General features: G+C 45.6%; 1 protein-coding gene across 1 annotated transcript in view; it reads left to right on the top strand.

Moving 5' to 3' along the window:
• The window catches only part of LOC147899617 (uncharacterized), a 53,414-nt gene extending 29,244 nt beyond the window's left edge, over positions 1–24,170 (top strand). Inside the window, exons 10-14 of the mRNA XM_087377823.1 lie at positions 22,433–22,498; positions 22,665–22,781; positions 22,875–23,062; positions 23,160–23,224; positions 23,390–24,170. Coding sequence (XP_087233949.1) covers positions 22,433–22,498; positions 22,665–22,781; positions 22,875–23,062; positions 23,160–23,224; positions 23,390–23,594 — 641 coding nt within the window. The 3' untranslated portion in view covers positions 23,595–24,170. The remainder of the gene's footprint in view (positions 1–22,432; positions 22,499–22,664; positions 22,782–22,874; positions 23,063–23,159; positions 23,225–23,389) is intronic.
• The last annotated feature ends 1,628 nt before the right edge of the window (positions 24,171–25,798 follow it).

The raw sequence follows: 25,798 nt of genomic DNA, 5'->3' as shown, positions 1-25,798 counted from the left end.
AAGACAACCCTCACACACATGTTTGGAAACTGTGTGAGTCTGAGGTACATCATTTGCCATCTGCTGTGAATGTAGCTTTGCAAGAGCTCTATAATTGAGATGGCCCATTCTCTCATGCCAAAGATGACTTTCAGCAAGCTGTGAATCCGAAATAGCCAATGCTTCAATAGAAAGTGCAGCTGAATGATGATCAAGGTGATAAAGCCCTTTTTTCAAAGTGCCAGTGAGAACTATGGCATTGTCATTACGAAGATCATAAACTAGACATCTGTAGCCATCAAAAATCACTCTGAAACCTGAAGTAGCAATTGCTGAAATTGAAATCAAGTTGACTTCAATGCCAGGCACAAAAAGAACATTTGTCAGAGTGACATGATGGCTTGAAATGGATGTGAGCTGCACATCTCCAACTCCTTTTACAGCATATGAAGCATTATTAGCACATGTAACAGTCCCCCCTCGAGGTGCATCAGCTAAAGAATGAAACAACTGTCTGCAAGATGTGACATGCTTGGAAGCACCACTATCAAAGTACCAGGACTGAGCATCATTAGCAGTAAAGAATGCATCAGCTTTGGATGGATCAAATGAGCAATGGACAGCCCATGCCCAATCATCCTGAAGAGCATGTGCATGTGAAGCATCTTCTGGCTCATGGGATTCAATAGCATGAGAGGCATTAACTGTCAATCCTGCTTTCTTTTTCTCTGAAGCAATGCGCTTCGTGCATTCTGAAATGTCATGTCCAGGCTCGCGACAATAGTTGCATCTTTTCTTCTTTGCCTTATCTGCTGTATTTTTAGATGCATGGGAGGAATTGCAGCTGCTATGCGCAGATTTTGGCTTGCCCATAGGCTTGGAAGCCTTGCCTCTTCTTGTTCGCTGTGAAGCAAATGCATGATCAGGAATAATGGCTTGTCTATTAGCTATACTTTGCTCTTCCTGCAAAAGCAAAGTAACTAGCTGATCAAAAGAATAGTGTCTGGATTACCGATGGCTACTAATCGAAGGGTTGTAGCAAACCCTTGATATGTATCTGGCAGTCCATTCAATGTGGTACTAACAAGCTGTGAATTTGGCACCACCTCATCAATGTTGGCAAGTTGTTCCATGAGGACCTTGACCTTTGTCAAGTATGCATCCATTGACTCACCTTCATTCATAACGACTTCCTGTAATTGCCTTCTCAAATATGCAACACAAGCTTCATTGCGAATCTGATAGAGAGAAGCCAATTTATCCCAAGCATCCTTTGCTGTCCTGCAAGACCAGATGTGTGGAATAATGATTCTCTTGCATGATAAAGCAATGCATGAATGTGCATTTGCATCTCTTGCATCCCATCTTGACTGTTCTTGAGTTGGAAGAGCAGCAGCAGCAGGAGTGCTAGAGGAAGAGGCATCAGGAGGAGTACCCCCTGCAGAAGGACCAGCAGTAGAGGCAACCACTGTAGCATTGGCTGGCCTCAGATCAGCCCCAGAAACAATATTCCACAAATGCTTTGCAACAAGAATGTTTCATGAGATAAGACCACATCGGATAGTTGGTGCCATCCAACTTATCATCTTCACGAAGAACTCCGAATAAATCTTGATTGTTCCTAGCCATAGCAAATGTGATAGCCTCAAGGCTTTCACTGCAAAAAGCTGGCTGTCCAAAAAATGACAGCAAATATCTGGAAATTTCTGACCCAAATCAAAGGGCAAATGTAGATCTGACCCAAATGTGATTGTGGCAGGCAATGTTCACTGCAAAAACAGCAAATTTGGCAAAAGCCCCAAATTTATTGAGGGCAAATAGGCCAAAAAGAGGGCAAATGCAGAAAAGCCCCAAATTTTGCTGAAATTTTTGCAAATGTGAACCAATGTATGCAAATCTGACTCAATGTCCTGCAAAAGTGACTCAATGTCCTGCAAATCTGGCTCAATGTTCTGCAAATGTGACTCAATCTACTGCAATCAAAAAGAAGTTGCAGACCAACTCCCGAATCTCTAGTGTTCTTGCAAGAAGTTGCAACTAGAGGAGATGAAAGGTATTGAAAGCCCTAAATTTGCCAATGTCCTACAAAAGACTTCACACGTGCCAAACCTGTACAGAACTCTCGAGACAAGTACGAGTTGTACGGACAACTATTTTGTACGGGACATGTATGGTGTAGTTGTACAGATGTACGGAGCAAGTCCAGTGTACGGTGTAAGTACAATCGTATGGATTTGGTACAATGTACGGGTGCAAGTACAATGCATGGATGTAGGTACAATGTACGGATGCACGGTGATTCATGTATGGAGCTGAGTATACGTCTGTATGTTGGTGCGGGTACGAAATGCAGTACGGCGAAGTATGGAACGCAGGTACGTAGATGTATGGTGCAAGTACGTTGTTTGTGTGGGCTGTGTGTACGAGCGTCCGTATAGTCGTACGGACTGTACGGATGGAGGAGCAGGTAGGCTGAGAGGAGTTGGTGCACGTCTAGGAGCAGGAGACGAGTCAAACGTGGCTTTGATACCACTGTAGGATTGATAGGCAAAAGAGAGAATACAAGGAGTCGATGATAATCAGCCGTCACGTCAACTAGGATAATGAAAAATAGGAGTACAAGGTACTTGTACCTAGACCTAGGACTAAGTGTCCTAGGTGTCACACAGAACTAAGTGTCCTATGTGGCCTAAAAGGCACTAACACTACAAGTGCCTACATTTATGCGTACAAGGCACATACCATGGCCTATAGGGCATCACTAGAACCACTAGAAGATGGCCTACAAAAATGGCCTATCTGACCAGCATACATATGCTGATTATGCTCTTGCAAAGCAACTATATCAGGCTGCAATTGCCTGATACACATCCAGGCCAGTTTCCATTTGCGACCATCACACATTCCCTGTATATTGAGAGTAACACACTTCAGATGTTCAAGCATATGTATAGTTATGGGACAGGTATGTACAACAACTAACGGGCTGTCTACGTCTGCATTTCCACCTCAATGTCCAGGCCTCTGCCTTGGGATGAAGCATCAACCTGAGAGGACAAAAGTGCAGCAATTTCTTCTTCAGGAAACAAGGTCCGATTTGCAGTCCCAGCAGCCTAGGTCAAGCCAACACCAGAGTTTTCAGCAGGTGTTTTCCCATGAGAGGATGCACCACTCCAAGTCCGAGATGGCAAAGGTCGCTTGGGGGAGATCACTTTGCGAGGAGTTTGCCATCATCAGTCAAAAATTTTTTTTCCTTCCCCTGAGGTGGAGAGGACAAAGGCACAGGAAAAGAAGCATTACCATTTGAGACAACCGGGGCTTTGCCTTTGTCTTGATCAGAGAAAAACTGTTTGACCCCTTTGTTTTTGACCACAGAAGAGGCATTTGCATTCTTATTCAAAGGCTGAACCATTTCAGCTTGCACTGGCATCCGTGGAGCTCGGGAAGGGCATTGTGAAGCCATGTGCCCAAATTGCTTGCATTCAAAGCAAGCATCTGCAAACAGCCCCCACTTGAGCTTGTAAAAGGCACTCCCCATGGAAACATTATTCACAGTAACCGAATATGACGCTAGAGTGGGATGATCTGTATCCCACAAAATGCAGAAGCGATTCGAATTTCCATTGGGTCGCGGTGGACATACCACCTTACCGAGAGAAGCTGCAATTTTAGGTAGAAGAGAAGACAAGCATTGAGGAAAATCCACAACTTCTACCCAAACAGGGTAACGATGCCGAATCAATGCCTGATAATCCCGGGTGGGAGACCAGGGCAGGATATGGATCATCTACTGGCCATAGAAGAGAGGAGAGGGCTCCAGCAAAACTTGATGGTGCTCCTCAGCACCCATGATGATCTTAAAAAAGCCCCTAGCTGCATAATGAACTTTTTTGACATAAGAACCACCCAGGGTTCGAGTCAACCAATTCGCAACATCTGTTGCAGCAGGCATCCGTCCTGGGAAGAAAATTATAATGGCACGCTTTGCATAATCCTTAACTGCTTCGTCGGTTGGCTGAAGCTGCAATGGGTCCGGATTGTATTTCATCCTTTGTCTTTCTGGGCAAAGGATTTTATCATGCCCACGCTTCTTCGACTGATGTGGTGGAGCGGCTAGTCAGTCGTGCTGGTGTTCCTGGGGCTGGTTTCTTCGCTTATGTCATGCCCTGGGATCCACTTTTTGATCCTTTTGCTACCCTTCTGACTCACTGTCCGGTTTGGATTACTCTCAAAGCGCTGCCTGTGCCTCTTCTTCAGCATCTTCCAACTCTTGCAGCTTTTTTGGGAAGGCCTCTTCATGTTCTGCGACCAGAGTTCTTGCAAGCCTCCCGTGATATTCGTCTTTGCATTTTGTGGGATATGACGCAGCCCGTGCCATCTACTCTAGATCTTGATTTGGGATTTACCCATCCGATGCACATCAGGCTGCATTTTGCATCTTTTTCCACTGCATGTTATCGGTGCCGATAGGTTGGTCATTTTGCACGTGATTGCCCTTCTACATCCAGGCCCGTTCCTCCTGCTCCTTCTTCAGCTATCAAGGTTACTCTCCCTTCTCCTCTGGTTTCTGCTATGGCTTCTTTGGCGAAGCCTTCTACTGCTCGGAAGCACTACTGGAGGAAGGTTGATAAATCACAGGCAAATCTTCCTCTTGCTGAAGAAGCTCAGGATTGCACCCTTGTTGAGCACCATCAATTTTCTTCTACTCAGGATATGGATGTACCCCTTGTAGAGGGCATTTTACAGGATGATATGCATGCTCTCTCTTAGGATGCTGCCTCTGCTCTTACTCAGGTTGATCCTTAGAATAAAGCTCAAATGCGAAACCCTGCTCTATTAGATGCAGCTTTTTCATCGGAAGATACGGATGTTGATTTAGCTTCTTTGCCTTTGATGCATGTGTCAGAGTTTCTTCTGTCCGGGATGCAGAAGTACCTTTTCTCCAACAGGTTTTTGACCCTCTGATTCAAAAATTTCGGGTACCAGTCTATATCAAGAAGAATCACAAGGGCAAAAAACAGCTTGTTTTTATTGATGGTGTGGTTTCATCACTGCATCAGTTTTTACAAAGCAACAATTTGAAGCTGGAGGATGCTGTGTTTGATCCTCCTCCAGCTTGATATGTCACTTTTTACTTGGCTACCTCATGCCTTTTGCTCTGAGGTTTTACTTGTAAATTTTTTTCCTTGTACTTATTGGTGGGTTTTTACCTCTTTTGAGGTTTCCCACACAGAATTATAAAGATTTCACTTAAAAAAAAAAAAGTGTGTGTGCATATGTGTATATATGTGTGTGTGTGCGTGCTTATGTGTATTGTGTGTGTGTGTGTGTGTGTTGTGTGTGTGTGTGTGTGTGTGTGTGTGTAGTGTAGGTGTGTGAGAGAGTGCGATGGAGCTATCCGCCTTTGCGCAGCCAGCCCCGTCTTCATCCCTGATTCTACCCGTACAGTCCTCGTCCGTACAGTCCCTCGCTACACCCCTACTATCTGGTCCGTCTTTTGTACAGCTGCCGTCAGTTGTACGGATATCCGTACAATCTTCGCTCGATTTGCCTTCCGTACCATCGCCCGTATAGTCTCCCGTATCTTCTGCGTGTTTTGCAGACCCTCCCGTACAGTCCGTTGTCCCTATTGTATGGCCTTCCGTACAGACTGTATGGTCGACCGTTCAGCATGTACGGATGACCGTACAGTCTTTTGCGCAGCCACCTCCCCCTTTTGTCTTTTCCGCTTTGACACCTCCTTCTGCCCCTGCTCCTACTCGTGTGTTTCTTTGCCGAAAGCATGGTGGTCTGCCTGCCTCTCCTCTTATCAAATCGGCAAAGCTGGATGGATCTGATGGCCCTTCTTCTTCACTCCGGTTGGATCTTCTTCGCCAATTGTGCTCTGCCTCTGTCACAGAAGTTCCTTCATCGAGTTCCCTGCTTGTTTGCTCCATGGATTCTGCCCTTTTGGTCTCTGGTCTTCGACAGGCTCAACAATTTGGAGTCTGCCTCTACTTCATGGGTAGGGTTTTATCTTCAGCTCAGCTCTGTCATTGGGCTGATGTTGCAGTGGGTCTGGATTCTATTTCTTCCTTTGTCTTTCTAGGCAAAGGATTTTACTATGCCCAATGCTCTTCGACTGAGGTGGTAGAGCATCTTGTTAATGATGCTGGTGTCCTTGGAGGGGGTTTCTTTGCTTATGTTATGCCCTGGGATCCACTTTTTGATCCTTCTGCAACACTTCTGACTCACTGTCTGGTTTGGATCACTCTCAAAGTGCTGCCTGTGCCTTTTTTTCAGCATCTTCCAATCTTGCAGCTTTTTTGAGAAGGCCTCTCCATATTCCGAGACAGGAGTTCTTGCAAGCCTCTCGTGATGTTCATCTTTGCATTCTGTGGGATATGATGCAGCCCGTGCCATCCACTCTGGATCTTGATTTGGGATTTGCTCATCCGTTGCGCATCGGGCTCCATTTTGCATCTTTCCCCACTGCATGTTATCGGTGCCGACAGGTTGGCCATTTTGCACGCGCTTGCCCTTCCATATCCAGGCCCATACCACCTGCTCCTTCTTCAGTTGTCAAGGTTACTCTCCCTTCTCCTCTGGTTTCTGCTATGACTTCTTTGGTGAAGTCCTCTACTGCTCCGAAGCACTACTGGAGGAAGGTTGATAAATCACAGGCAAATCTTCCTCTTGCTGAAGAAGCTCAGGATTGCACTCTGTTTGAGCACCATCAGTTTTCTTCTACTCAGGATATGGATGTAACCATTGCAGAGGGCAAGTTACAGGATGATACGCATGTTATTTCTCAGGATACTGCCCCTGCTCCTATTCAGATTGATCCTCCGAATGAAGCTCAAATGCAAAATCTTATTTCATCAGATGTAGCTTCTTTATCGAAAGACACAGATGTTGAGTTAGCTTCTATGGCTTTGATGCCTGTGCCAGAGTTTTCTTCTGTCAGGGATGCAGAAGTACCTTTTTTATTGGAATCTTTCCATCCTATGCTACAACAGGTTTTTGACCCTTTGATTCAACCTATATCAAGAAGAATCATAAGGGCAAAAAAAAGCTTGTTTTTATTGATGGTGTAGTTTCATCACTGCATCAGTTTTTACAGAGCAACAATTTGAAGCTGGAGGATGCTGTGTTTGATTCTCCTCCAGCTTGATATGTAACTTTTTACTTGGTTACCTCATGACTTTTGCTCTGAGGTTTTACTTGTAAAAACTTTTTCCTTGTACTTATTGGTGGGTTTTTACCTCTTTTTGAGGTTTCCCACACAGAAATATAAAGATTTCACTTAAAAAAAAAAAAGTGTGTGTAGTGTGTGTGTGTGTGTCTGTGTGTGTGCATCTAAAAGAGGTGTGTGTGTGTGAGAGAGAGGAGCTCTAGCCATGGCACCGATTCCAGCCCTCACTTGGCTCTGTTGGTGATCTTGACCTGCCCCTACTGCTGCCTATGGTCCGCTGTTATCAGCTGCCTCTCTATCGCTCCATCTGGTTTCTTTTTCGCCTTGTCTTCAGCCTCCTGCAGCTCCTCGTCTTTTGTGTGTGTGTTGTGGTGCGATCTCTGTTTTTCAGCCGTACAGATTCCGCACATCTGTACGGTCGCTGTACAGATTCCGTACGTTGACGTCCCGTCTGCTTTCCGTACAGCCCCGTACGCTGTTTGCCGTACAGTTTTTTTCTCGTACGTTGCTGTCCTGTCTGTCGTACAGTTTCCGTACAACTGTACGGTTGCTGCCCGGTTTCTCTGTATAGTCCCTTCTCCGAATTTCCGTACAATCCTGTCCACAGGTCCGTACATCTGCTGTTCCTGTACTTCCCCATACAGTCCCGTGTCTGCTAGCTCCTTTCTTCCTTCTTGTCTTGCCACAGTTCCCTTATGGCTTCAGATTCGGAAGTTTGTACATATGCTCGAAAAGAAAGACCTGTAGATGCTAAGCGTCGCCTTTCAGAGCCTGCATCGCAAGATGATGAATTTAGTGTGGAAGCCCAGTACATGTTTGACACCCTTAAGGATGACTTTCAGCAGTCACGACAGGAATGGGGCAGACCGGTTCCAGAGGTCACGTACAAATTGAAATTGCCATCCCTTGTCAATCCTCTCCGGAAGTTGTCTCAAACTGCTGTCATAATTTTCTTTCCAAGAAGAATCCCAGCGGCTAGTGATGTTGCATAGTGGATTAAGTCCATCCTTGGAGGATGCTTTGTAGAGGGAGTGTATTTTGCTTCCAGAGGCTTCTATGAAGTGCATTTATCTGATGCTTCGTGCAAGCAGAGGCTACTTGAGTTCTCTCCCCTGTTTTATGGGAAGCAGATGGTACATGCTATGCCCTGGTCCCCAAACAAGGATTACCAAAGTATTATACGACATCATTGTCATGTATGGGTTGAAGTTGTTAACTTCCCGGATTATATGCGTGAAGAGTTGCCTGCCCTGGCTGTTTCTTTGGGACAGGTCATTTGCCCTCCACGGCCCATGGGAAACCGTAACAGGTTCTGCATTCTTTGGGACACTGACACATCTACCCCTCCTTCTATTGCAGTTGAAGTTGAGGGAGTACAATTGGGGAAAAAGTATTTTGAATTAAAGTGGGGTGTGTTTGCAGGAGCTTGCTTTGCCTGCCACAAGTTTGGGCATCTAGCCTCTGAATGCCCGATGGTTCTGCATCAGCCCCCTCCCAATGCTTTGCCACCCTAAACACGGGAAAAAAAAGAGAATTTGCAGGCTAAGACAGCAAATAGAAATGGAGCAAAGAATGCCAAACCAATCAATCAGGTGCAGCCACTTGCTGGAAAAGGAAAAGATAAAGAAAAAGAGAAGATGAAAGACTCTGTAGGGATTGATCAGGATGGTTTTCAACAACCTAAGAAGGTGGTTGTATTGAAGCAATGCCCCCTTCAATCTCGTCAATGGGATGCTTCTTCTCCCTCACCCGGACAGGCTTCTACTTCAGCTCCTATCCTTCAAAATTGGGTGGGGGTATTGAAGAAGGGCATCCCTATATGTGATTCAGAAGGAGGAGAAAATGCTGTGTCTTTCATGGATCATGAAGGAATGCAGTCCATGCAGGCAGAGGCTTTGCCTCTCTGATGTCTTGTTTTATTTTGATACTTTCCTGTATATACCTCTCTCATGCTCCAAACACTAAAGTGCTTTACGTATAATGTACAGAGCCTCTGCAATGTCTCCAAGTGGAGGATTTTTTGGAATTATGTACATAGAATGCAGCCAGATATTGTTTGTTTGCAAGAACATAATCAACACTCCAAGGTTGGTCATCATGATTATTTTGGCGGTTATGATATATATTATGCTGGTACCACTACCTACTCAGGTGTATGCATACTGGTTAGACATGAGCTGGAACCCCAGTTGGCCTTCAATGACAGCAGTGGCAGATGGATGGTCATACAATGTAATGTTAATGGTGATATTCTTGAGTTTGCATCAGTTTATGCTTCCCAAACCTTTGCCATGAGGGCTTCATTATGGGATTCTTTATGTAGATATCTATGGAGATCCAATGCATTCATCTGTGGAGATTTCAATAATTCCCCCTATCAAGAGATAACACCGCTTCAAGATCTCATATGCTATCATTGGAAAGGCAGAAATGGGATAGCATGCTTGTTTCCGTGCAGGCTGAAGATTTATGGCTACTACTCCAAGGGTCAGTGCATGGATATACTTTTCATCATAATGGACTTACAACATATTGGGCAAGGCTTGACAGATGGTATTTGTTTTGCCCACAACAATTTACAGATTTTAGCCCTCATCTCTTTATAGATTTCTCATTGGGCTTGTCAGATCATGCCCCATTGTGGATGAATTTGCAGCTTGGCATGCCTCTAGATGATTTGCCACCTCTTTCCAGTAAATTATTGAATGTCAATCATTTCCGACATCACTATTTCCAGCAAATGATCAGACTTGCAATTCATCCCTAGCCTTTGCATGCCCAGGAGGACATGAATTATGCTTGGGACAGTTTTGTCTCTCGTATGCAGAATGTCATTAGGGAGTATGGCAAATGGCACATGACTGAATTGAGGAATGAGGTGAACTGGGCAAAAAGGACAGCACAACAATTGACTAAATTTTATCAGTTGCGGCCTCTCTCTGATTCAGAAAATGATACCCTATCACATGCTCAGATTAAATTGACTGCTAATGATCAGAGGAAATTGCATAAATGGCAGATCAGGGCAAGAATGAAACCCCTCATGGATAAGGGCTGCTCATCAAAAGCTTTTTAACAGGGGTTACATGCTACTCGAAAGAAAAACTCATGTCTAAGGGTAAGGAAGCTTGATGGCTCTTGGACACACTCTTTCTCTGATCTCCAAGATGAATGCCAAAATTACTTCCAAAAATTGTTCTCTGCTCCTGGTTCCCCATCCAATCAAATGACTGATGCTAGGACTGAATTCCTCCAATATGTTTCTGAAATAGTGGAAATGGATGATGTTCTTATCTTGGAGAGACCTTTTACTAACACAGAACTTGATAATGCATTGTTCCACCTCAGTAAATACAAGTCCCCTGGCTGGGATGGCCTTACGGTGGAATTTTATATTTCCTTTTGGGATGATTTGAAAGACATCCTCTTGCAAATGATCAATGTTGCTTGGCAAGAAAATCAGTTGCTGAACTCTTGGAAGCATGGCATAGTCAAACTTGTGCCCAAAAAACATCTGTGTGACCATATTTCAGATTGGAGGCCTATTACTTTGATGCCTGTAGTTTACAAACTCATTGCCAAAATGCTTGTGTATAGGCTTCACGGGCTACTGAATGCGGGACTTCATTCTCATCAATATGGGTTTGTGCCGCGCAGACAAATCCATGATAATATCTCCAATGCCTTGACTGCAATTGAATATGCTAAGTATTCACATCAAGATGTGCTCATATTGCAGGTAGATATTGCTAAGGCATTTGACACTGTTCAATGGGATTTTATCTCTCAAATCATGACAAAGATGGGCTTTGGTTCCAAGGTAGCAAATGCAGTTTACTGGCTTTATTCTGGCTCTACTTCTCAGTGCATTCTTGGGGGTCATCTATCTCGGTCATGGACATTGGGCAGATTAGTTAGACAGGGCTGCCCTCTTAGTGCTCTCTTTTATGCCATTGCGACCCATCCCCTCTTAATGTATCTTGATCATCTTACAAACACAGGACAGATGACTGGTCTTAAAATCCCTAGGGCTGCATCTTTTTTGGCACAAGCATATGCTGATGATTCCTTCTTTATGCCACATAATTCTCCCCGGGAAGTTCACATGCTGATGAGCGCCCTATCATTGTATGGTTTGGCAGCGGGATTGCATGTCAATTTTGACAAATCTAAATTGCTTCCCCTGAAACAATGTGACTGGCATTCTATTCTCTGGCCAGGTCAGGTGGTGCATTCCAAAGATGTAGTCAGGCATTTGGGATATCCTATTGGATGGCATATCACCAGGAAGCAGTAGTTAAAATGGATCTTCCAAAGACTTCAACATAAACTGGACTACTGGAAAATTTCTACTTGGCCACTTCATGTCAGGCTCAGAATAGTACAGTCCATTGTAATGTCCTATGTCCAGCTCTTTTTGCATTTACTGCATTGGTCCTCCAGAGATATTTCAGCTTTTATGTCTCAAGCAATGGAGATGTTATGGAGGACAAAAATTGCTGTGAAAGCATTGAGACTGATGAAGATGGAAATGGCGTGCTCTCCTAGGATGCATGGTGGACTCAATGTCCTCAATATAAGATATCATGTACTTGCCAGGAAGGCGACTATGCTCCATACTTTTTTCTGCCAACAACAGCCATGGACTTGTATGATAGCATCCATGTGTGTCAACATGAGGACTTGTGCTTATGGTCATTGGACTACTGATCATTGGGAGGTTGTCATTGGGAGATTTGTAGGGAAGATACCAGGCTGTCCTTTCTCTACTGCTCTGATACTTCACTGGAAGCAAGTACTTTCTAAGGTCAAATGGGCTCTTGATAATTGCTCGGGGACAAATTCAATGAGGAAAGAAAGTATTCATTGGAGTGCCATCTTTGACATTCCACTCGCTTTACAGGAACCTGTTCGGGCATACAATCTCATGAAATTGGGAATTAGATACATAAATGATGTGGTAGATAATCAGGGCTATGTCTTATCTTTTCCCCAGGCCACTGCTTCCTATGCATTGGGAATGCACCATAGGTCCATATGGAAGAAAATTGCTGATCTATTACTTCCTTTTCTACCTGTTCCTCCTATGGCTGACACAGACAGGCTTATGGATTGGCAATTGCAACCCTCTGCTACATGCACGCATCTGTTCCTCTTCTTGCCTTGACCTCCATCAAAGTCTACAGCCTTCTTCAGCTTGCTCCATGGATTCAGCAATATGCTAATACTTTGTGGCATATAAGGAAGCCCCTCTCATGGTGGCGGAAGAATCTTTGGATATTATGGAAGTGTAAAATGCCATTGAAACAAAGACTTTTTCTTTGGAGATGCATGATAGGCACATTGTCAGTGGGAGTCACGCTTGCTAAACGTCGCATTGTACCATCCACATGTTTAAGATGTCAGGCTCCTTCAGAGACTGTCCCTCATTTGCTTTGGCACTGCTCGTGTTCTAGGAACCTCCTCGGGAAAATTTCAGATCATCTTTGGCTCCGTTTCCCGAGTCACATTTTTGGGAAACATTTCTGGCTCTTTGGCAGATTTATGAGGTCTTTGTCTCAACACTCACTATTTCTCTCTTGGGTGAGATATTGGGCTCTTTGGACAATCTGGAGTGAGCATAATTTGGCATACTTAGGTTGGTAGATTCACAAGTCATATGAATCTTTCCGAGCCTCATTGCGGCAATCCTTATATCATGCCTGCCATGAGGGGGATATGGATACTTGTTGCATAGAGCTTTTCTTTTTATGTTTCTGATCTTTGAGATCCTCTCCATTTCGGAGACTTTCCATCTTGTAAATTTATGAACATATAAATATACTGCACTGGATATTACCAAAAAAAACAAGAGTGTGTGTGTGTGTGTATGTGTGTGAACACACACACACACATACATACATACACAACACACACACACACATAATATAATCAATCAATGATTTCACCCAAAAAAAAAAAAAGTGTGTGTGGTATATATATGTATGTGTGTGTGTATAGGTATATGTGTGTGTCTGTGTACTGTGTGTGTGTGAGAGAGAGTGAGATTCCGTGCTAGCCCTCGTGCTCCCATGCTACAGCTGCTTGTTTCTCCCTCAGTTTGACACCCTCGAGGTTCCTTTTGATGTCTGTTTTCTGTCTTGTACGCTCTGTCAGAAAATAATTTTTTTTTCGTACTGTCAAAAATCCGTACGATTTCGTCCGTACAGTCCGTACAATCGAGGAACTCCGTACAGTTTGCTTGTCAGAAAAATTATTTTTTCGAAAATCCGTACAGTCAGAAATCCATACGATTTTGTCTGTACAGTTAGAAAATTCCGTACAGTTTGTCAGTACAGTGCGTACAGTCTGGGGAGGCCGTACAGTTTGCCTGTCAGGGGGAAAATTTTTTTTTTCGTACTGTCAAAAATCCATACGATTTCATCCATATAGTCAGAAAACACTGTACAGTTTTGTACCTGCTGTGCTTTCCTCCTTGTAAAGCATTGCTGCTTCCAAGTTTTTTCCTTAACTCGAATGGCGGATTATTCCTATGAGAAAACCTTTCACAAAGACAAGTCGGTTTCCAACAAGAAACAAAAACAGGTGATGGATTCAGATGATTCCCTTCATGACTGTGCTGAGGCTCAGCTTGTTTATGAGGTTATGCATGAAGGGTTTGAAGACACCTGCAAAGGTTGGAAAGATCACTTCCCACCACTGGCATTATGGTGGAAGTGGATGATATATTTGATCCAATTAAGGAGTATGCAAAGCATGCCATTATAATTTTCTTCCCAGGACGGATGCCTGCTGCTGCAGATGTTGGGAATTGGTTGACTCGAACCCTGGGTGGTTCTTATGTCAAAAAAGTTCATTATGCAGCGAGGGGCTTTTTTGAGATCATCATGGCTGATGAGGAGCACCGTCAGGTTTTGCTAGAGCACTCTCCTCTTTTCTATGGCCAGCAGATGGTCCATGTTCTGCCTTGGTTTCCCACCCGGGATTACCAGGCATTCAGGTAGAAGTTGTGGATTTTCCTCAATGCTTGTCTTCTCTTCTACCTAAAATTGCAGCTTCCCTCGGTAAGGTGGTATGTCCACCACGATTCGAATTGCTTCTGCATTTTGTGGGATACAGATCATCCCACTCGAGCTTCATATTCGGTCACTGTGAATAATGTTTCCATTGGGAGTGCCTTTTACAAGCTCAAGTGGGGGCTGTTTGCAGGTGCTTGGTTTGAATGCAAGCAATTTGGGCACATGGCTTCACAATGCCCTTCCCGAGCTCCACGGATGCCAGTGCAAGCTGAAATGGTTCAGCCTTTGAATAAGAATGCAAATGCCTCTTCTGTGGTAAAAAACAAAGGGGTCAAACAATTTTTCTTTGTTCAAGACAAAGGCAAACCCCCGGCTGTCTCACATGGTAATGCTTCTTTTCCTATGCCTTTGTCCTCTCCACCTCAGGGGAAGGGGGAAAAAATTTTGACTGATGGATGGCAAACTCCTCGCAAAGTGATCTCCCCCAGGCGACCTTTGCCTTCTCGGACTTGGAGTGGTGTATCCTCTCATGGGAAAACACCTGCTGAAAACTCTGGTGTTGGCTTGACCTGGGTTGCTGTGACTGCAAATCGGACCTTGTTTCCTGAAGAAGAAGTTGCTGCACTTTTGTCCTCTCCTCAGGTTGATGCTTCATCCCAGGGCAGAGGCGTGGACATTGAGGTGGAAATGCAGACATAGACAGCCCGTTAGTTGCTGTACATACCTGCCCATAACTGTAAATATGCTTGATCATCTGAAGTGTGTTACTCTCAATGTACAGGGAATGTGTGATGGTCGCAAATGGAAACTGGTCTAGATGTATATCAGGCAATTGCAGCTTGATATAATTGCTTTGCAAGAGCATAATCAGCATATGTATGCTGGTCAAATAGGCCATTTTGCTGGTTATGATATCTTCTATGCTGGAGAGCACTCCTTTTTTGGTGTGGCTTTTTTGGTAAAGCATGACTTTCAACCTGTTGTGGCTCTCAATGATCGCCATGGTAGATGGATTATTGTTCAATGCCTCGTTCAAGGGGAAATTTTTGAATTTGCATCGGTTTATGCCCCCCAGTCTTCTCGTGATAGAGCTTTGATTTGGGCTGCCATGCATACTTATCCATGGCGACAACATGCCTTCATTTGTGGTGACTTTAATAATGCCCCTCAATCGGGTGACAACACCTCAGGCCACATTCATATGTTGGCTTCTGAAACACAGGCATGGTCTGATTTTTTGCTTCAGTTGCGCCTGGAAGGAATTACGGCCCATGCTTCCGAGTTATACCTTTCAGCATAGTGCTCAATCTTCTTATCGGGCACGCTTGGACAGATGGTATCAGATTGATTCACATCATTGTGATGCCTTTACTTGTCAAATTTGGGTTGATCATGCTTTCACACATTCGGATCATGCTCCTCTTTGGTTGAGGCTTTCCTTAACGAATTTCCCACTGACAGATTGCCTTGCCGAAGGCTTTTGCTAATTAATAATAGTTATCTGGAGCATGCTGACTTTAAAGCCTTGGTCTCTGATGCTATTCAGCCTCTCTCTCGTCAGATACGCATTGGTTTGGATAATGCCTGGCAGGCTTTTGTTGCTCGGATGCAAGAAGTTATTCGAGATTATGGCAAATCCTATATGCAAGCCACAAGGGAGGCTGTAGCGCATGCCAAATTTACATGTCAGAGTTTGATTGAGCTTGCTCATCTTCGCCCTTTGTCTTCAGAGGAAAGCATGCTCTTATGTCAGGCTTAATTCTCTCTTCAATCTACTGATCGTAGAAAGCTTGCTAAACGGGAAACTTGATCCAGAGAACGGGCATTTTTGGATAAAGGCTGCTCTTCCAAGCAATTTTTTAAGAGTTTACACTACAAAAGATAGGCTGCCAATATCTGTCGGATCCGGATGCCTAATGGTTCTTGGTCAACATCTCGTTCAGAGCTTGCTGATTTATGTGTGCAGCACTTCTCCACTCATTTTGGGCATCTGGATACTCTTTCTCCTCGGGTCGTGTCTGCACGTCAGCTTCTTTTGCAGCATGTTCATCCAATTTTGTCTGATGCTCAGGCTTTGGAACTTGAACATCCCTTCACTGAAAGGGAATTGTCTGATGCACAAGATCAGCTTATTCAGAGCATGCGCTAGGAGATCACTCACCTCCGTCAGGAGGTTGTCTCTCTCACTGCTACAGTCACAGCGGCCCCACGCACCACCAGAGGTGGAGGAGCGGATCGCTACCATCCAGACTGCTATTGCGGAGACTACCAGATTGGTGGACGTTGCGAGACGGGCACCCAAAGCAGCAGTCTGAGCCACCATCGCCGAGCAGGAACAGAGGGCCAATAAGGCTCTCAACATCTGATTACGAGGTATCCCCCGCGCAGATTCACTCACCCCCTTAGCGGACGCGACTGCTTTCGTGACCTCTACCCTCGGCCTCGTCGAGCATGGGATCGAGCATGCATGGCGCACAGGATGGGACCCCACGTGCCCACATCCACTCATCATCCGATTGAGGGATACTCAGGCTCGACTTGCAGCACTCGAGCAGCGTGCTACACTACGAGACCACCCTACTATCTTCATGGATGAGGATCTCACACCTATGCAGGTGGAAGAGCGGCGCACCCTGCTTCATTAGCGAGATGTAGTCCGTCAGGAGGGGAAGTGGGCTGTCGTTCGAGATGGCTGCCTATTAGTTGGCCCTCGTCGTCGAGCCCCACCAGGTACTTCAGACACGGTAGCAGATTCCCCCTCCAAATAGGGAGACATGGTCTATGAGATTCAGACTCAGCACACAGTACCCTTGGCATGCACCATATGGAACTGTAATGGTACCCTATGGTCTGACCCTGGGAACTTCTCAGAGTCATACACTGGACGCGACATTGTTTTCTATACAGAGACACATCAGAGCCCCGAGCGCCCTCTCCCCTCGGTCAGTGGCTATACCTGGGAGTCAGTATTCCGCGAGGAGACCAGATATACTGGGGGGGTCTGAGGATCAGGCGGAGTTGCAGTACTCTTTCGTTCAGCACTCACGAGCTTGATATCCGTGGTTAGACGGGATGTCCATGCCCGTTACCTATGGCTCCGATTTCGACGCCCCTCCACACGCGACCTCTTTATTGCAGTCTGCTACTTTCCTCCTGAGACGTCACATTTCGCACGGATGCTACGTGAGGATACGGGGGTATCCCCCTATTTAGATCTCTACTCAGACATTGTGGAGTTCTTCAGACGCGGAGAGGTCCTCCTAGTTGGGGATTTCAACGCAAGGACAGGTGCACATCAGACGTCACTCCTGGACTTCCACTCAGATCCGGTCCTATTACTTGAGATGGACACAGAGGACTCGGGCTTCCCCCGCTCCTCGGCTGACAGTCGCGCTCCCGTTACTGCGTATGGGCAGGCTCTTTTGGACCTTGGACATATACATGACTTGGTCATCTACAATGAACTAGACCGGTGGCATGCCTCCTCTGGTTTCACATGTTTCCCACATGGCGGAGGAGCCAGTGTTGTCGACTACATTCTGGGATCTCCTGCTTTAGCCCCACAGATCACTGACTTCCGTACTGCACCCTTACCCCCAGGAGCCGACCACACTTACTTGTTCTTTCATATCCTTGCGCCTCAAGCCCCTCCCAGCCACACCCCGCACTACACTACCTATCATGATATACACTTTGATCATAACCTCTCACCTGATTACTCAGCCCACCTAGCCTCCCTCCTCAGACACATAGACACCATACCCTCTCTAGATCACCGAGCCGTCCTTATCACCCACTCCCTTCACAATGCAGCCCGCCACATTTTTCCTTCCACTACTTGGTCCACCCGCCCTCCACCCGCTGGCTCCACCCCTTGCAATAGCTGGTATGATGACGAGTGTAAAGCATTATGCCGCACACTCTGACTCACGACCCAGCGAAACGCTAGGGCCAACCCACATCTCACCAGGGATTATCGTCGACTAGTCCATCGCAAGAAGCTAGCCTTCCTGCGCCAGAATGAGAATACGCTACTGAACATTTTGTTTAGTAGCAACTCCAAGGATTTCTGGAGGAAATTCCTAGAACGCCGATCCCCCTCCCCCCTCACAGACACTTCCCTTTGGCACTCCTACGCACGTACACTCTATGATATCCCTGATCAGCCTCCTCCCGACCTCTCAGCCACCCCCCGCCCCACTTCTTGCACCCTCTTCACAACCCAGGGAGTCACCCATGCAGCGCTTAAGCTTCACAACGGCCAAGCTAAGGATCATGAGGGCCTATGCACAGAGTTTGTTGCCTATGGCATCAAAACTCTAGCCCCTATCCTGGCAACGATGTTCAATGAAGCTGTCTGCCACGGGTTCCCCAGAGCCTGGACCTTGAACACTATCACACCCATCCACAAAGCAGGGGATCCCATGGATCCAGGGAATTACAGGACCATCATGATTGGACATGTTATGTCCAAGATCTATGCATCAGTGTTAGATGGCGAGGTCAGTGCTCGCGCAGAGGGCTCGCGCAGAGGTAGAGGGGCTCAGGGCATCCGGACAGGCCGGATCACTCGACTTACGATCACATTTTTACACTCAGAGGGATCATTGAGGAGGCCAGACACAGGAGACAGAGAGTATATTGTTGCTTTGTGGATTTCCGCAAGGCATTCGACACCGTTTCCCGCGCCCGACTCGTCAGACGCGTGCAGGAGTTAGGCTACGACTCAGAAGTTATCTGGGCAGTAGTAGCTCTCTATGAGCGGGTTACGGGCTAGGTCAGGATTGGCACCAGCTGGACCCCAGAGATCATGAGCACTATCAGAGTCAAACAAGGATGTCCCTTGTCACCGACTCTATTTGGCCTCTACATCGACGAGATCGAGACCACCATCAGGGCACTCGGAGGTGCAGGCTGCTTTCTTGCGGACGCTGTCATCCAGATTCTCCTATACGCAGACGATGTAGTACTACTATCCTCTTCTGCTACTGGTCTTCAACGACACCTGAATGGACTTCAGGTCTTCTGTGATACACATGACTTGAAGGTCAACCTTGGGAAAACCAAGGTGATGATCTTCAACACTTTCAGACCCGCTATGCACCGAGAGCAGTTCCTCTTCGCCGGCGACCCTGTTGAGATAGTTGACTCTTACACATACTTGGGCGTTGTCTTGTCAGGCCCGATCTTCACGTTGCGCTGGGCCATGTAGGCCAGGATCAGTCGGGGCTACGCCGCTCTTGCCAGGCTGGAGCGACAGTGCTACCACCCCTACTTCTAGGACCCGCGGACCAAGTCTCTCCTTTTTGATTCTTTGGTCCACCCAGCAGGCATGTACAGTAGCCCGTGGTGGGGAGCCGACCTTTTAGACACAGAGTGGGCTCGAGTCGAGCGCCTACAGATACTGATGTTTGCTCGGATGATCCGCAGCAAACCATCGGTACCACACCAGATCATTCTAGCAGAGTTCAGCGCCTCACCCCTACAGCTCGATGCGGCTTTTCAGGCTATCACTTATCTACACAGAGTCAGGGATTTCAGCTCCTCCTCCGACGGTCGTCTCCGCCTACCTTGGCTAGCCCTATCCTCCTCTATGGCCTTATCCGTTGATGGGGACTAGAGATGCTGGTATAGTCGTCTTTCCAGTTGGTTCACCCGATTGGGCCTCGACTTAGACCGGTTGCCTCCTTTTCAGTACAGCCTCGACGCTCCACCATCTCCCCTCACCCCCACTGACCAGGAGGTCAACCGGCTCATTCGAGCGGATCTGCTCCAACTCCACACCTGGCGGACATGGTTTCTTCACCCTGAGCTTCCTGTGAAGCTTGACTTCTAGCGCCGACACTGCCTCCAGATCTCACTGGAGGGCTTCATCACACCTCCGGGTTACACACAGCTTCATCTACCACATGCGCTCTGGATCTCCCTCGGTCAGTTTAGGGTTTCGTCACACCGATTACGGATCGAGAGCGGACGCGCAGAGGGTATCCCACGAGAGGGCCGCCTTTGCCCACTTTGCGACTTGCAGGAGATCGAGTCGGAGGAGCACTTTGCTTTCAGATGTCCTATCTATTATGCTATTTGAGGCCGGTACCATTGCCTCTTCCGCGATGGATTCGGCCCCCTCCCACACATGCTGCAGTTCCCGAATCAGCGATGCCTAGCCGCTTTCTTACATGAGATGACTCGCCACCGAGATAGATGCATAGACCCGTCGACACTCTTTTCCAGCATGGTTGCTCAAGCTTATGCTGATGACTCTTTCTTTACCCCGAAGAATACGCCCCATGATCTTGGTGCCTTGATGCAGGCCCTCTCTATTTATGGTTTGGCAGCTGGTCTTCATGTTAATTTTTAGAAGTTTAAGCTGCTCCCTTTGCATTCCAAGGACTGGCATAGTCTATTATGGCCCGGGGATATCATTCCACCCACTCAGTTTGTTCGTCATCTTGGTTACCCTTTGGGGTGGGAACTCACTCGCGGACAACAAACTGATTGGGTTTTGGCTAAGCTTCGGAAAAAGCTTGAGTATTGGAAACTGGCAACCTGGCCTTTGCACGTTCGTCTTCGAATAGTGCAGTCCATCCTTGTGGCATACATTCAATTTTACTTACCATTGATCATGTTCACTAAGGCAGATCTTACATCTTTCATGTCTGTCTTTATGGAAGTTTTCTGGCGATCCAAATATGGCAGAAAAAGTCTCAGGCTACTTTTGATGAATCACATTTGTTCTCCCAAGATGCATAGACCCGTCGACACTCTTTTCCAGTCTATTCTTGATCAGGGTGTCCTTGTTTGGTTTGAGCATGCCGATGCCTAAGCACTTTGCACTCATCATAAAAATTATTTTGAGGTACAGATCCTTCTGATGGCTTTCCTGTGTGTAACGAAAGGAATGCCGTGCAGTGATGTTGGAGGCAGTTAGGAAGGAGAAGAGCTTTGACATCTTTCTGGTTGCTCATCTATGTGCTCTTAGAGAGTGGCAAGATAGCTATCATATATGTGATCTAGTGAGTAGTCAAAGTCATATTGGTAGTATGTAGATAAGGCGGCATTGTGAATGTTCTAAATAGGCTGGGGAGTGACAGGTTGAAGGATAAGTTGTAGTGGTCTGCTCCTGGCATGAGGGTGTGGACTTTGAGATCAGATATCTGTGAAGTGAAGGCCACGGATTCGATGATGTAGTCCACCACATTGTGGCCACCCCCATGAGGGCAGCATGTATATCCCTCTGATCCTGGCCGTCGCTGTGACCCATTCTAATGAGCAACTCATGGGTGTTGCACATGTCCAGTAGGTACCTCCCATTCTATGTGACAGTGGCCCCGGTATGTAAATGCTCTGATCTGCAACCAAAGCTGAGCTCTCCCAGTGTAGATGGGAGCATGATCACATCCTCATGGAAATCTGGGATCTCTGCGAGCCAATTCCTGGTCCTGTCATTCAAGTCCCCAACACGTAGAACCTCACCCAGTTGCTTGTATCTCTGGATATCCTCATACAGTGCTAGGAATGGTGAGATCTTTCCACCCCTGGAGGCAGTCTGGCATAGTGAGATGTCTGTTGGGGAAAATACCATGCTGCTATGTACACATCCGTGGTCTATGATCTCCTGAGTTGCATCCAACATGTAACAGGGATGGTCATCTATACTAGTGACTGTGATTTGTGCCTGGAATGAGAGTGGAAAAGGACTGCTACTCCTCTAGACCCTCGTAGTCCATCCAAATGAGTCTCCAGTTGTTATCTGGACTGCCACGTCCCACCCATGTACCATGGGTAGTCCCCTTTCTGGGCTTTGGTGCGTCTCAGTGTATACAACGAGATCTTTCCCTTGGAAAGTCTTGGCAAAATGGCCTGGCAAGAACCACAATGTATAATTCCCGTTCCAAAGGGCAAGTGACAACAGGATGTGTATCCTATTTGGAAGGGGTTGGGGTTCCTATCTTGGATAATGACTCTCACGTCTCTGTACACTGGCCACTTTCCCTTCTCCTTGGATTCCATGACCCTCTTTATGCCTTCTTTCCTTTGCTCAATTTGCATAATGTAAGCAATAAGCTCCTCATTAATGTAGACCTTGGTACCTTTCAGGTTGGCTCTTTGTTTTAAGACATCCTGTCTCTTGTCTGAACATATTCGAAATTGATGATGACTGGCTTCTTTCGTGAATTGTCATATATATATATATAGAGAGAGAGAGAGAGAGAGAGAGAGAGAGAGAGAGAGAGCTCTGTGAATGATTTCAAACGTACAGGCATACCCTATGATACAATGATTGATATTTGGAGCTTTGGATGCATCCTGGCTGAACTCTACACAGGTATGATGGTATCTCGTGGTAACCTTGTGTTCTAAACAATATATTGCATCTGTTGACTTAGCTTTGATGACATTTGCAACAATTTGGGCCATGTTTGGCTCTGGGCTATGGCAAGGGTTAATACTTACTGGAAGATTTCTGGATGATTGCCTCAATGAAAGTGCAGGCTACCCGTTGTTCCCAGGGGAAAATGAAGTGGAGCAGTTAGCATGCATGATGGAGGTTCTAGGGGTACCACCTCGTTCAGTCCTTGAGCAGGCAACCCGCAAAAAAATGTTCTTTGGTTAGGCACATCTTCACCAACAAAGATTGCTTTATGCAATTATTCAATTTAATACTTCTTTGTGATCTTCCTGACTCTAGCAATGAAACACAGATGGCAACAGCAATCCCAGAATCGTTCCCAATTCATGGGGAAAGAAACATTGGCCTGGGACTAAAGACCTGGGAACAGCTACGGGATGCAATGACACTCTTTTTGTTAGCTTTTTGGAGTGCTGTTTACGGTGGGACAAGAATCAAAGAGCAGCTCCCGCTGAGTTGCTGCAACATCCTTGGATAATAGTACTTTCCAAAACCAGCTCATCATACAATGCTAAGCCTCACCTTAATTCTCTTCTTTTCTTTGTTTACAGGAATCATCTTTTCTTTTTGTTTACAGGACTTGCCTGCCACAATGCCAAGGACACCTCTGCGTCCTGCAAACCAGGACAACAGCAAAAGAAGGTAGGGTCTACTTCTTTTTCATCCTTGAGATTGTGGGTGGAGGTCCTTTTGCAGCATTCATTTCATTTTATTTTCAAGAAGGCATCAAACGTCAGGAGGTTGACTATTCATCACAGGGAAATCGTTGTCAGACCATGTCCAGATGAAAACTATATGTGATTGTAGGTCGATAAAGTCTTCAGAGACCCCACCTAGGTCCTTGAAGCAATCAAAGCAGGCTTCCTCAGGCACAGCGAAGCCTCTGTCATCACAATTAAGCTTGCTTGGTGCTGCTAAGTCAACTCAGATTGGAGACTATTCCTCTGTATTGCCGCCCATTGGAGAGGCAACCACATTGAAAGATTTGCAACAGAAGAAAAAGAATGGTTGACATGGATATACTGAGTCAAAAATCTTTGCAACAGTTTGTGTTAATGCAAGCTGATTAGATGATTCTCCTTGAATCGCTATTGTAAGGAGTATGCGCTGTTCAATAGCCTTGCGCTGTTCAATAGACTTGATGTTGGCAAGTTACCAAGTCATGAGGGTCATAAATGACAAATATGAGGACTAATTGCTTGGTTCTGTAGCTGGAGAAAGATCTCATCATCTCTTGGCAAGCATTTGGCTCCATCAGTGATATGCAGCATCAAACAAGGCCACACTGGATGCCTCCAGAAACATTTGCAGTCAGCAACTGTAAGGTTTAAGGAGATGTACTGACTCCAGATGCCCTGAATTGGTTTTGTGGGTTGTACACATGTCCCTCAAAAATTTCTCCAAATTAGCCATTAAATTGGGTTGCTGATGACTCTAGGACGATTTTGCATTGTCAGTCATGCTAAACCATTCTTATCTGTAAGGGTTTTACCATCAAGGTTCATATTTGGGACCACAAAGAGTTTTCAAATTTGTGATAGAGAGAATATGTGTAGTCTACTACAACAAAGCCTGTATTGTGATTCCAGCAAACATTACTCACTACTTTCTGGTATTAGAAGGCTACTGTCCAAGATGTTTTATTTTGTCCTTATCTCAGTGTTCATCTGTTAGAATTATATTCTCTCTTTACATCATTTTGTTCTTTGTTGTTCGTACGAACGATTACCATCATTGCAATGAGGCTGAGATGAGAAAAGCCGAAAAGGTCATACGTTGTCTGTAAATGGGAAAAACAACGTAGGAAAGATTTCTGAAATTGAGAGCCCTTTAGTCTAATAATTTAATGAAAGAGGACAAGACCAGGTGCATGTTGCTGCTTGTTAGCCTTTCTAATATGAGAGGTTTGGCTCTATTAGAACTGGGCTCTTGTTCTTCGACATGAGTACATGCAGATCAGTTTTAAGTACAAATGACAAATGTTTGCTCCCAAAGGAGAAATGTATCTTCACTATTATGAAGGCTTGGAGCAGTGTGAGAAATTGCAACACAGGGACTTCACTTTTGTGGTCTAAAAGGATTTACTTTGCTCAAACCTCTATGTCATGCCGGGCAATGTTTGAAAGGAAAGGACGTGCACCTGTAAGAATGTGAAAAGGGGAACACCAAATCTCTTGATAGGACAAGCAGGACACAAATGGTGGAAATTTTTGGGTGGGGGAAGTTTCTCTCCCTCAAAAAGACCTGTCATGATACAAAGTTCCTATGCACATATTTTTTCTCATGTCCATGCTCTTTGATCTGAGCAGGCTCGATGTCTACCTCTTTGATTCTGCCTTTCCTGTCAGAATGAGAACTGAAAAGTTCCAAGTTCATGATCATTCCGATAAAAATACATCCAGGAACATGTCACATGTCACATGTGGTTGATCTACGTTGGTGTTGGGTTTTCATTTCATCTCTTTTATACTTGAGTGGAATAATATCTTACCGAAAAATCCATGAAGCAGGGACTTGAAATATATGTGAAGTCGATCACACTCTCTCACAGTTTGGTATGAGCATGTATTTGTGAAAATCTTCTCTTTTGAATTTTCTTGAAGCTTATGCTCAAGTGCACAGAGTGAATAATGGAATCAATCTTGTAATATTGCATTGTGTGCAGGAACATTTTATTAATAACAGAAAGTCAAGAAATGCTTGCAGAGACAATGCCTTATGAAAGAGGGGTGCATGCCTGAGGTTTGCAATTTTAATTGTCTGTGCATGTCCAGAAACACAGCATCATGCTGCGGCTCTTGCAGCAAGAAGCAGGAGACAGGATGCAAGAGTGACCTTTTTAAGGTTACATGTGGTGCCCAACATGAAGTTGGAATTGCCAAGCAAATAATAAAGAAAGAAATAATCCCTTGCTGAACTATGACCGGCCGGCCTCCGAAAGCCAAAAAAAAGAGAGGAGCAAAGACCTGTCCATTGAAAACGATACAGTTAAGAAAAATTTATTATCAATCAAAAGGGAAAGCTTGGCTGCTATGCTACTTGCTTCTCAATACGGAAACAGGTGCCAAAAACCAGGGTGTGCGGGCTGTACAATCAGCAGATTCCTTGATCCGCGAGAATGTAAAAACTGCTGACATGTCATGTCTTGTAGAGCTGCCCCTGCCTTTTGGGAGTTTTCCTAGATCCATCCTTGCCCTGCTCCCATGTGGCCTACAG

This window comes from Dipteris shenzhenensis, chromosome 8 (assembly GCF_047967505.1).
Source record: "Dipteris shenzhenensis isolate YYH24624 ecotype China chromosome 8, Dip_SZ_1.0, whole genome shotgun sequence".
NCBI lineage: Eukaryota > Viridiplantae > Streptophyta > Polypodiopsida > Gleicheniales > Dipteridaceae > Dipteris > Dipteris shenzhenensis.
This window is presented reverse-complemented; position numbering and strand designations above follow the sequence as displayed.